This window comes from Physella acuta, unplaced genomic scaffold (genome assembly GCF_028476545.2).
Source record: "Physella acuta isolate Inbredline_101_S28 unplaced genomic scaffold, ASM2847654v3 ptg000225l, whole genome shotgun sequence".
Lineage (NCBI taxonomy): Eukaryota > Metazoa > Mollusca > Gastropoda > Physidae > Physella > Physella acuta.
In genome coordinates, this window is record NW_026731744.1 from 1,785,940 (window position 1) to 1,799,209 (window position 13,270).

The following is a 13,270-nucleotide window of genomic DNA, read 5'->3' on the forward strand; positions in this document are numbered from 1 at the left end:
CAGAAACAGGACAACAACATTAGCCAGATACAGGACAACAACATTAGCCAGACACAGGACAACAACATTACCAGACACAGGACAACAACATTAGCCAGACACAGGACAACAACATTACCAGACACAGGACAACAACATTAGCCAGACACAAGACAACAACATTAGCCAGACACAGGACAACAACATTAGCCAGACACAAGACAACAACATTACCAGACATTATGGTGGGGTTTGTTTACCTTGATAAATATAGGCATGTATGTAAGGGATTGTTTACCTTGATAAATATGGGCATGTGTGTGAAGGTTTACCTTGATAAATATGGGCATGTGTGTGAAGGTTTGTTTACCTTGATAAATATGGGCATGTATGTGGAGGTTTACCTTGATAAATATGGGCATGTGTGTGAAGGTTTGTTTACCTTGATAAATATGGGCATGTATGTGAAGGTTTGTTTACCTTGATAAATATGGGCACATATGGTGGGCTTTGTTTACCTTGATAAATATGGGCATGTATGTGAAGGTTTGTTTACCTTGATAAATATGGGCATGTATGTGAAGGTTTGTTTACCTTGATAAATATGGGCATGTATGTGAAGGTTTGTTTACCTTGATAAATATGGGCATGTATGTGAAGGTTTACCTTGATAAATATGGGCATGTATGTGAAGGTTTGTTTACCTTGATAAATATGGGCATGTATGTGAAGGTTTGTTTACCTTGATAAATATGGGCATGTATGTGAAGGTTTGTTTACCTTGATAAATATGGGCATGTATGTAAGGATTTGTTTACCTTGATAAATATGGGCATGTATGTGAAGGTTTGTTTACCTTGATAAATATGGGCATGTGTGTGAAGGTTTGTTTACCTTGATAAATATGGGCATGTATGTGAAGGTTTGTTTACCTTGATAAATATGGGCATGTATGTGAAGGTTTGTTTACCTTGATAAATATGGGCATGTATGTGAGCTGAATGCCTCGCTGCTCTGCCATGGCTTTTAATCTTTTCCTGAGAGCAACCAACTGGCTGACATCAACGTCATCATAGTACCCAAACTGTGGGATCTTCAGGGCTTCACTCATTATCTTCACCATGGCCTTGGTCACACCTTTTAGAGGGACGGTCTTGTCCTGACCCACAACAGGGCCCGTGGCTGGGGGAGTCTTGACAGTCAGTGGTCCTGGGGCAGTTCTAGGCTTTGGTGGAGCTGGGCTGTCTGCTGTCTGGACTTGTGCTGGAGCCGCTGCTGGAGCAGGTGGAGCAGGTGGAGCAGGTGGAGGAGTGACACACAGAGTGGGAGCTACAGGAGCTGTAAAAAACAAAAATCTTCTCAATCCTAGTCCACTGATAGCGTTAGACCGACCATTTTTGCACTTATCCTGTATGGTTGATTCTGTACTTTATAAACAAAACAAAAAATAGCAAAATGTCATTTTGAACACTGCGGGACCTATTCAGCAGCCACGTCTAAACAAATGTGTCTGCACATAAAATAACGGACAAAAATTACAACAAGTATTTCAGCTAATCAAATTCAACAATAACAAATTATGTTTGTCCTTTATGCATTACTACACCTCTCATCACATCACCGTGAAACTTTGGGAAGTTTTTGAGAATATTCCTGGGGAGGTTTCTGCAAAAAAAAAAAAAAAATTCAAATTCGCAGGGGTGGCGCCCCAACAGGGTGCGATTTGTTTTTTTCTATATACGGTATATAAAAATAAAAGTCGATTTTGGTTTGGCATCGTTCATCCGATAGCCATGAGACTTTGGGGAGTTCATTATACCACTCCAGGGAAGGGTTTTTAAAAAAAATCATTTTTAATTTCGCAAGGGCGGCGCCACAGGAGGGTCCGATTTTTCTCTATATACGGTATATAAAAATAATAAAAGTGAATTGCAGTGACACCGTTCATTCGATAGGCATGAAACTTTGGGGAGTACATTATAAAACTCTAGGGAAGGGTTCTGTAAAAAAATAATTTTTAATTTCGCAAGGGCGGCGCCATGGGAGGGTGCAATTTTTCTCTATGTACAGTATATAAAAATAAAACTCGATTGCGATTTCACGGGGTTCATCCGATAGCCATGAAACTTTGGGGAGTTAATTATAACACGGGAGGGTGTGATTTTTCTCTATATACGGTTTATAAAAATATAAGTCTATTTCGGTTTCACACCGTTCATCCGTGTACCTTGAAACTTTGGGGAGATGATTAGATCACTCAATGGTAGAGTTCTGCAAAAAAAAAATATTGTTTAATATTGCAAGGGCGGCGCCCCAAGGGAGAGCGATATTTTTCTCTATACACGGTATATAAAAAATAAAACTCGGATGCGGTTCATCCGAGTGCCATGAAACTTTAAGGAGTAGATGAGAATACTCCGGAGAATATTTCTGCGAAAAAGCAAACTAAAGTTTCTTATGGGCGGCGCCATGTAGGGTACAATTTTCGTCAATACGCGGTTTGGCGCCCAAAGTTTTAGAGTGACAATGTTGGCACTTGGCATCCATTAATCGAGCGTCCTGCATAGCGAGTAAGGGGTACTACTATATTCAGCGGTAAAGCTACAACAGGCTTCTAAAAATAACTTTGTAACGCGAGGAAATTCTTCTGTACAGTTTCGTCACCTTGCGAAAAATGAAAAAATAACTTTTTGAATATGAGGAGCCTACTGTAGAGTTTCGTCACTTTGCGAATGATGCAATAAGCATCTATTATTAGACGATCCAGTCAGAAATTGAGATCGAGCATCTAATAATAGACCATTAGTAACGCTACCATATTGCATCAGTCACACTGATGTTTAAAACACGTCAAATAATTTTTACGTGTTAAAGAAAAAAAATCATGTATATTTGTGTCACTTCAGCGAATGACGAAATGTGCATCATTGTTTACAGGATGCTATTTGGTACTCTGGGTTATCCTATGAGCACGATGGCGCCTGTTAGTTTTAAGGAGCCAGGGGCCGTACGCTGCGCCTATGCGATAGTGTAATCGGGGGGGGGGGGGGGGGCGCTCCTGAGAGCGCCCCTCTACGTCTCTAACACAGAGGCGGTCACCGAAGTGTGTTCTACCATATTATTTTGGTGAGTGATTAATGTACACTCAAGGTTTTCATGAGGTAGTGTAGGTAAACCCGTGTCCCGATTTTTATGATCCAAGCGTAGGCATTGTTTACATTTAAATAACTTTTAGAAAATAAGGTCACGAGTCTAAGAATATAGGATTAGTAACGCATGGATGAATCCCTTCTTATATATTTCGTCGGACTATCTTCTATTCCCGCGGCAACGCACGGGGACGGGTACGCTAGTAGATTATAATAATGAATGTTTAGTGTTTGCAATCCTATTATTGTCTGCGGTATTTTCATTGAGTACAAGGTAGCAGAAGATAATGTTAGCAATAACGTCTTGTTGTATAAAAATAATTGCCTGTCCCCAAAACTTTGGTTAACAGATTGAAAATTAAATGTCCTGCCTAGGAGGAACTCTAGCAGACGACAGCAAACACTCAGCTAGCCATTCAACCAGCTGTGTATTAGAATGGGAGGAACTCTAGCAGACGTGAGCTGAATGCTTCTATCACATCACAACAACATTCTTTAAAACCTTACCTGCCATATCAGTCATAGCTCTAGCAGAGGTGTGCTCAATGCTTCTATCACATAACAACAATCCTTAAACCTTACCTGCCATATCAGTCATAGCGCCAAAGCCATTTAAATACATTTTTTTAAAAATAATTTTCTAGGATACCAATTTTTAAAATTAATTTTAATAATCAGAATTGGTATCAAATTTTTTTTAAGTCAATTTCACCAATAATGCTGTTTAAAATCTTAATTTCCCTCTCTGTGTGTACAGTCAACATTACGTACCTTGTTTTCCCTCCAGAAACCTGAGAACATCCTCCTTCAAAACTCTGCCATCTTTCCCTGTGCCTTTTACATCAGCTAGTTTTATCTGGTGAAATAACAGTCAGTTTAAATTCTCAAGTGGTAAGTTTAAATTCTCAAGTGGTTGGTTTAAATTCTAAAGTGGTAAGTTTAAATTCTCAAGTGATAAGTTTAAATTCTGAAGTGGTAAGTTTAAATTCTAAAGTGGTAAGTTTAAATTCTAAAGTGGTAAGTTTAAATTCTAAAGTGGTAAGTTTAAATTCTGAAGTGGTAAGTTTAAATTCTGAAGTGGTAAGTTTAAATTCTGAAGTGGTAAGTTTAAATTCTGAAGTGGTAAGTTTAAATTCTAAAGTGGTAAGTTTAAATTCTGAAGTGGTAAGTTAAACTTCTGAAGTGGTAAGTTTAAATTCTGAAGTGGTAAGTTTAAATTCTGAAGTGGTAAGTTTAAATTCTGAAGTGGTAAGTTTAAATTCTGAAGTGGTAAGTTAAACTTCTGAAGTGGTAAGTTTAAATTCTGAAGTGGTAAGTTTAAATTCTGAAGTGGTAAGTTCTAAGAAAGTCCTGCTTGTATAAGGGTGTGATCAATGTAGAGGTGTGATAAGGGTATGGCTGGTGTGGTCAGTGTATAGGTGTGGCTGGTGTGGTCAGTGTATAGGTGTGGCTGGTGTGGTCAGTGTATAGGTGTGGCTGGTGTGGTCAGTGTATAGGTGTGGCTGGTGTGGTCAGTGTATAGGTGTGGCTGGTGTGGTCAGTGTATAGGTGTGGCTGTGTGGTCAGTGTATAGGTGTGGTCAGTGTATAGGTGTGGCTGGTGTGGTCAGTGTATAGGTGTGGCTGGTGTGGTCAGTGTATAGGTGTGGCTGGTGTGGTCAGTGTATAGGTGTGGCTGGTGTGGTCAGTGTATAGGTGTGGTCAGTGTATAGGTGTGGTCAGTGTATAGGTGTGGCTGGTGTGGTCAGTGTATAGGTGTGGTCAGTGTATAGGTGTGGCTGGTGTGGTCAGTGTATAGGTGTGGCTGGTGTGGTCAGTGTATAGGTGTGGCTGGTGTGGTCAGTGTATAGGTGTGGCTGGTGTGGTCAGTGTGTAGGTGTGGTCAGGATATGGGTGTGGTCAGGATATGGGTGTGGTCAGGATATGGGTGAGGTCAGGATATGGGTGTGGTCAGGATATGGGTGTGGTCAGGATATGGGTGTGGTCAGGATATGGGTGTGGCTGGTGTGGTCAGGATATGGGTGTGGTCAGGATATGGGTGTGGTCAGGATATGGGTGTGGTCAGGATATGGGTGTGGCTGGTGTGGTCAGGATATGGGTGTGGTCAGGATATGGGTGTGGTCAGGATATGGGTGTGGTCAGGATATGGGTGTGGTCAGGATATGGGTGTGGCTGGTGTGGTCAGGATATGGGTGTGGTCAGTGTATAGGTGTGGCTGGTGTGGTCAGTGTATAGGTGTGGCTGGTGTGGTCAGTGTATAGGTGTGGCTGGTATGGTAAGTGTGTAGGTGTGGTCAGGATATGGGTGTGGTCAGGATATGGCTGTGGTCAGGATATGGGTGAGGTCAGGATATGGGTGTGGTCAGGATATGGGTGTGGCTGGTGTGGTCAGGATATGGGTGTGGTCAGGATATGGCTGTTGCTGGTGTGTTAATGTAGCAACTTGTTACACTGTTCTCCATAGCAAGCCTTCTGACTGCTGGTGTAGCCAGAGACTTGACGCCATCCAAAGCTTTTGAAGAATCTGATTCTGTTACATCCTCCTCTGGTTTTGTAAACTCTGAAAGGAAAACATCAGGGACATAGACCTGGGTTTGTCACAGAAAAATATCCCCTTTCACTAGAGTCTGGGCAACACTTCAAATAAATAAGGGATGTCTGATTCATTTGGTATCTGTCTAGACTTGCCAAAAAGCATCAAATAGGTGGAACCTAGAATATGGGAGTAGATGTGAGGTCCCAGGGGCAGTAGATGTGAGGTCCCAGGGGCAGTAGATGTGAGGTCCCAGGGGGGGGCAGTAGATGTGAGGTCCCAGGGGGGGGCAGTAGATGTGAGGTCCCAGGGGGGGCAGTAGATGTGAGGTCCCAGGGGCAGTAGATGTGAGGTCCCAGGGGGGGGCAGTAGATGTGAGGTCCCAGGGGGGGGCAGTAGATGTGAGGTCCCAGGGGGGGCAGTAGATGTGAGGTCCCAGGGGGGGGCAGTAGATGTGAGGTCCCAGGGGGGGCAGTAGATGTGAGGTCCCAGGGGGGGGGGGCAGTAGATGTGAGGTCCCAGGGGGGGGCAGTAGATGTGAGGTCCCAGGGGGGGCAGTAGATGTGAGGTCCCAGGGGGGGGGCAGTAGATGTGAGGTCCCAGGGGGGGGGGGGCAGTAGATGTGAGGTCCCAGGGGGGGGGCAGTAGATGTGAGGTCTCAGGGGGGCAGTAGATGTTAGGTCCCAGGGGCAGTAGATGTGAGGTCTCAGGGGGGCAGTAGATGTTAGGTCCCAGGGGCAGTAGATGTGAGGTACCAGGGGGGGCAGTAGATGTGAGGTCCCAGGGGGGGGGCAGTAGATGTGAGGTCTCAGGGGGGGCAGTAGATGTGAGGTCCCAGGGGCAGTAGATGTGAGGTCCCAGGGGCAGTAGATGTTAGGTCTCAGGGGGGCAGTAGATGTGAGGTCCCAGGGGGGCAGTAGATGTGAGGTCCCAGGGGGGGGCAGTAGATGTGAGGTCCCAGGGGGGGGCAGTAGATGTGAGGTCCCAGGGGCAGTAGATGTGAGGTCCCAGGGGGGGGCAGTAGATGTGAGGTCCCAGGGGGGGGCAGTAGATGTGAGGTCCCAGGGGGGGCAGTAGATGTGAGGCCCCAGGGTGGCAGTAAATGTGGGTGTCCAGGGTGGAAGTAAATGTGATGAAGTTTTTGGGCCAACAAACCTTGAGCCCCTTCAATCTCTATATCAACCAATGGCTGTCCAACTAGGGCTATAGCATCCACCTCGTGGTACAGTCTGCGTACAACACCATCATAGCGGCTTGTGATGGTCACAGAAGCCTTGTCACTTTTCACTTCACAGATGCTGTCAAACTGTTTCACAGTGTCCCCTGGCTTGACAAACCTTCAATCAAAGTTCAAATATCTTTCTACATACAAACATACAATCACAGCATGCATACGTTTCTACATACCAATATGCAATCACATTATACATCAGAAATAAATGACTGTTTATTTCAAGACTTTATGGAGAGGCACATATTACAACTAATTTCAATTTAAGGCTGCTGACTGTTTGATAATTAGCACACACAAACTCACCACTCTAAAACGACAACTTCTCGAATTCCCTCTCCTATATCAGACAGTTTATATGGTACAACAACAGCTCGTGCTGAAAATAATGGCAAAAATATCAGTCTTCAATCTTAATTGTAATATTGGAGAGGATTACCTTAAGCACCATTAAGCATTATGTGTCAGCAAGCTCATAACATTTCAGTAAGGGAGACAACAAAACATGCTCATAACATTTCAGTAAGGGAGACAACAAAACATGCTCACGGTATTTCAATAAGGGAGACAACAAAACATGCTCATAACATTTCAATAAGGGAGACAACAAAACATGCTCATAACATTTCAATAAGGGAGACAACAAAACAAGCTCATAACATTTCAATAAGGGAGACAACAAAACATGCTCATAGCATTTCAATAAGGGAGACAACAAAACATGCTCATAACATTTCAGTAAGGGAGACAACAAAACATGCTCATAACATTTCAGTAAGGGAGACAACAAAACATGCTCACGGTATTTCAATAAGGGAGACAACAAAACATGCTCATAACATTTCAATAAGGGAGACAACAAAACATGCTCATAACATTTCAATAAGGGAGACAACAAAACAAGCTCATAACATTTCAATAAGGGAGACAACAAAACATGCTCATAGCATTTCAATAAGGGAGACAACAAAACATGCTCATAACATTTCAGTAAGGGAGACAACAAAACATGCTCATAACATTTCAATAAGGGAGACAACAAAACATGCTCATAACATTTCAATAAGGGAGACAACAAAACATGCTCATAACATTTCAATAAGGGAGACAACAAAACAAGCTCATAACATTTCAATAAGGGAGACAACAAAACATGCTCATAGCATTTCAATAAGGGAGACAACAAAACATGCTCATAACATTTCAGTAAGGGAGACAACAAAACATGCTCATAACATTTCAATAAGGGAGACAACAAAACATGCTCATAACATTTCAATAAGGGAGACAACAAAACAAGCTCATAACATTTCAGTAAGGGAGACAACAAAACATGCTCATAACATTTCAATAAGGGAGACAACAAAACATGCTCATAACATTTCAATAAGGGAGACAACAAAACATGCTCATAACATTTCAATAAGGGAGACAACAAAACATGCTCATAACATTTCAATAAGGGAGACAACAAAACATGCTCATAACATTTCAATAAGGGAGACAACAAAACATGCTCATAACATTTCAATAAGGGAGACAACAAAACATGCTCATAACATTTCAATAAGGGAGACAACAAAACATGCTCATAACATTTCAATAAGGGAGACAACAAAACATGCTCATAACATTTCAATAAGGGAGACAACAAAACATGCTCATAACATTTCAATAAGGGAGACAACAAAACATGCTCATAACATTTCAATAAGGGAGACAACAAAACATGCTCATAACATTTCAATAAGGGAGACAACAAAACATGCTCATAACATTTCAATAAGGGAGACAACAAAACATGCTCATAACATTTCAATAAGGGAGACAACAAAACATGCTCATAACATTTCAATAAGGGAGACAACAAAACATGCTCATAACATTTCAATAAGGGAGACAACAAAACATGCTCATAACATTTCAATAAGGGAGACAACAAAACAAGCTCATAACATTTCAATAAGGGAGACAACAAAACAAGCTCATAACATTTCAGTAAGGGAGACAACAAAACATGCTCATAACATTTCAATAAGGGAGACAACAAAACATGCTCATAACATTTCAATAAGGGAGACAACAAAACATGCTCATAACATTTCAATAAGGGAGACAACAAAACAAGCTCATAACATTTCAATAAGGGAGACAACAAAACATGCTCATAACATTTCAATAAGGGAGACAACAAAACAAGCTCATAACATTTCAGTAAGGGAGACAACAAAACATGCTCATAACATTTCAATAAGGGAGACAACAAAACATGCTCATAACATTTCAATAAGGGAGACAACAAAACATGCTCATAACATTTCAATAAGGGAGACAACAAAACATGCTCATAACATTTCAATAAGGGAGACAACAAAACATGCTCATAACATTTCAATAAGGGAGACAACAAAACATGCTCATAACATTTCAATAAGGGAGACAACAAAACATGCTCATCACATTTCAATAAGGGAGACAACAAAACATGCTCATAACATTTCAATAAGGGAGACAACAAAACATGCTCATAACATTTCAATAAGGGAGACAACAAAACATGCTCATAACATTTCAATAAGGGAGACAACAAAACATGCTCATAACATTTCAATAAGGGAGACAACAAAACATGCTCATAACATTTCAATAAGGGAGACAACAAAACATGCTCATAACATTTCAATAAGGGAGACAACAAAACATGCTCATAACATTTCAATAAGGGAGACAACAAAACAAGCTCATAACATTTCAATAAGGGAGACAACAAAACAAGCTCATAACATTTCAATAAGGGAGACAACAAAACATGCTCATAACATTTCAGTAAGGGAGACAACAAAACATGCTCATAACATTTCAATAAGGGAGACAACAAAACAAGCTCATAACATTTCAATAAGGGAGACAACAAAACAAGCTCATAACATTTCAATAAGGGAGACAACAAAACATGCTCATAACATTTCAATAAGGGAGACAACAAAACATATTCATAGCATTTCAATAAGGGAGACAACAAAACATGATCATAACATTTCAGTAAGGGAGACAACAAAACATGCTCATAGCATTTCAAGAAGGGTATATATTCATTAGTCAATCAATACTTGACCTAGTTACATGAAAAGCTGTTGGATTATTGACCTGAACATGTTTGAGCATCTCTATGAAAAGCCCACTCACAGGTGTGACAAACTAAATGGCTCACACAGCAATGTTAATGTTTTCTCTGGCAGAGGTAGACAATAGTAGCAAGCTCAGTGCTCCCAGCTCTAATGGTGGTCTAGGATACACAGCATGTTGGCTCTACTATCATCAACTCAACTAAACATCATTTCATTATCATTACTTAAGCAGCCAAATAATCAATAAAATCATATCATAACCATGAAATCAACAAAAACGGATAAGCATGCAATCAATTAAAATCTGATACCTTTTGTTGTTTGAAAGTCCCTTTTAAAACTAAGAGACTGCAGTGATGAGAGTAGAGTTCCATGACGACAGTGATATTGGCAGCACACAAGCTGTTTGGGAAGGCCCGCAGAAAAACTTTGTCCTTGCTTCTGGGAAAATAATTCAATTTAATTATAATCTGATTTTAAAAATGAGATTTTAATTTGAATTAATTTACTGGTCTAAAAACCAAAAATCTTCAAACTCGGCTTTAAAGCTGGTGAAATAGGGATATTAGTAGTATAGTAATTAGTAATACATTCTAATACTAATGTTACATTTTTCAAAAACAATTAATAAATTATGTCTGCAATCAAGATATATAACGTCTTGCATTAAGAAAATGAAAGACATTTTTAATTCCAACACATCCAAGGCGTGGCAGAGTAAACAGAATAGTGTGTGAACTGACCCAGTAGCTCTGAGCTGGAATCTGAAGTCTTTTTTATTTTATTTTGTTTGGTGTTTTTGTTTAGAAATTTTTTTTAATCTAAATTTTAATTTTAAAAAAAATTATTCAAAATTTCCAAACATCCTTACTTGATCAACTTAATGTTCTGTTTATCTATTTATCTATTGAGGATACCAATGTCTAAAAATAGACTCTTGCAAAAATTGGTGTATTAGGTTGTTAGTAGTATTATTATAATCTCAACTATTTTTATGGTTAAAAATAGGGTTCGGTGAATGGTAGGACTAGGATTAGGGTTAGGGCACACTTTCAGTAGCTCTTGAAGGACAATTATTAACAACGTTTTTGTGTGTTTCGGTTCTGTTTTAAATAAAATAATAAAACTGGAGGTGATCGTGAAGCGGGGAATAAAATACGCTAAAATGAAGTTTTACCCTATATTTTATATTCATACTATTATTAACATTGAGCAAAAAACAGGAGGGTGATCACAGCGGTAGTTTTACCGCACGCAGTACTTTATTCTAGACTATGGACCTATTGACTTAATAATAAATTATAAAAATAACCATACTAACAAACATTTTAAATTAGGGCTATGAATTTTTATTTTGTAAAACTCCATTTTAGCGTATTTTATTCTCCGCTTCTTGTTTACCTCCAGTTGAGCGTATTTTATTATAATAACGGAGAAGGTTTCTGGGGTGGGGGAGGGTGGGGGTGGTGGGGAAGGGGATTTAATTTTACATGGATGCGATGTGGCACCCTGATCTTTCCCGTGAGCGCTATGGCAACTACGTTCGGTCTAAACAGTGTGATAGACAATGGATAAGATGGGGCGTTACAGTCGCTCATTAAATTGAATCAGGCGTGTCCGCCGGTGCCCTGGTAGGGGGCGATTTGGCTGCAAACACAAATTTTAGTTTCGGCCCCCAAAGGCTCACATGGGCTTTTGAGGACCCTGTAATTTGTTTTATTTTAATAATCAGAAAAATTAACCAAGTTTGGATTATTAACTGGGATGTTTCTTTTTGTCCGTAAAAAAATCCAAAAAGTTTTGTCACTTTGCAAATGATGCAACTAGCATTTATTTTTAGACAATCCAATCAGTAATTGAGATCGAGCATCTAATAATAGACCATTAGTAACGCTAACATATTGCGTCAGCCAAACTGATGCTTATAACACGTCAAATAATTTTTTTACATGTTAAAGAAAAAATCCTGTTCATTTGTGTCACTTTAGCGATTGACGCAATCTGCATAATTGTTAACAGGATACTATTTGGCACTCTGGGTTATACTAATAGCACGATGGCGCCTATGTTAGTTTTAAATAGCCAGGGGCCGTACGCAAGTGTAACTGGGGGCTCCAAAGAGCGCCCCTCTACGTCCTTGACACATGGGTGGTCACCAAAGTGTCTTCTACCTCAATATTTCGCTGAGTGATTAACGCACACTCAAGGTTTTCACGCGGTAGTGTAGGTAAACCCGTGTCCCGATAGTTATGATCCAAGCACAGGCATTGTTTACATTTAACTAACTCAGCTTTAGAAAACAAGGTCACACGTCTAAGAAGATAGGATTGGTAACACATTGATAAAAAACCGTCTTATATATTACGTCAGACTTACTTTTATCCCCGCGGCATCGCGCAGGGACGGGTACGCTATAATAAAATAGCCGATTCTAGTCGGAATAAGATACGCATGCGATACGCATGCGCAATGGAGAGAAACTACGACTTAGCGGCGATGTTTTCGATGGTACTGCGCATGCGTGTGTTTACAACCGCAGAACCCTAATACCAACCCTAATCCTATCCTTAACCCTATCCTTAACCCTATCCCTATTCCTATCCATAACCCTAGCCCTAATCCTATCCCTAACCCTATCCCTAATCCTACCCCTAACCCTCATTCTAGCCCTAACCCTAGCCATAGGTCACTGCGCATGCGCAGAACTATCTTTTGCCGAAAAATCTTATTCCGAGTAGACACTTCGTAATAAAATACACTCAACTGGAGATGAACATGAAGCGGGTAATAAAATACGCTAAAATGGAGGTTTACCTTTTTTTTTTAATTAGGCCTATGCCTAATTTAAGTTATTTTTAAAAATTTAAGACAAGAAAGTTATTAGTTAATTTAAAGTTACCAGTACCACTGTGATAATTTTTTGCAAGGTTTTTTGCAGTGCCACTCTTCTTCCGACGAGAGCCGCCATCCGATAGATCTAGGTTCCCTCTAGATCTAAATCTAGAGTATCACAGTAGGCCTATAGATTAAGAAGAGCTAGGGGAAAATCAGGTGGTTAGGATCTTGATTCAAGTTGTAGACTAGAACTTCATCCAGATTCAAGATCTAAGGAGTAGATCTAGTAAAACTACTAAAATAACATTGAAGAGTAGTAGTAGTTTTTAAGAAACTGATGTTCGTGGCACAAATTCTACACCTTTCTTGCAAAATTTCTCTGTGTAATGAAGCTTAAAATATATAGATGGTAAAAGG

General features: G+C 40.1%; 1 protein-coding gene across 4 annotated transcripts in view; it reads right to left on the reverse strand.

The window, feature by feature from the left end:
• LOC131937891 (lipoamide acyltransferase component of branched-chain alpha-keto acid dehydrogenase complex, mitochondrial) overlaps window positions 1–13,174 on the reverse strand; it is a 32,325-nt gene extending 19,151 nt beyond the window's left edge. Inside the window, exons 1-7 of one of the 4 annotated variants that reach the window (XM_059295595.1) lie at window positions 12,924–13,174; window positions 10,330–10,456; window positions 7,197–7,269; window positions 6,815–6,996; window positions 5,577–5,686; window positions 3,900–3,984; window positions 950–1,317 (exon numbers count right to left, since the gene is read on the reverse strand). In XM_059295595.1, coding sequence (XP_059151578.1) covers window positions 950–1,317; window positions 3,900–3,984; window positions 5,577–5,686; window positions 6,815–6,996; window positions 7,197–7,269; window positions 10,330–10,456; window positions 12,924–12,986 — 1,008 coding nt within the window. In that variant the 5' untranslated portion in view covers window positions 12,987–13,174. Of the gene's footprint in view, window positions 1–949; window positions 1,318–3,899; window positions 3,985–5,576; window positions 5,687–6,814; window positions 6,997–7,196; window positions 7,270–10,329; window positions 10,460–12,917 lie in introns of all 4 variants that reach the window. The other 3 variants (XM_059295594.1, XM_059295593.1, XM_059295592.1) reach the window with 3 other exon arrangements.
• Window positions 13,175–13,270: the final 96 nt, after the last annotated feature.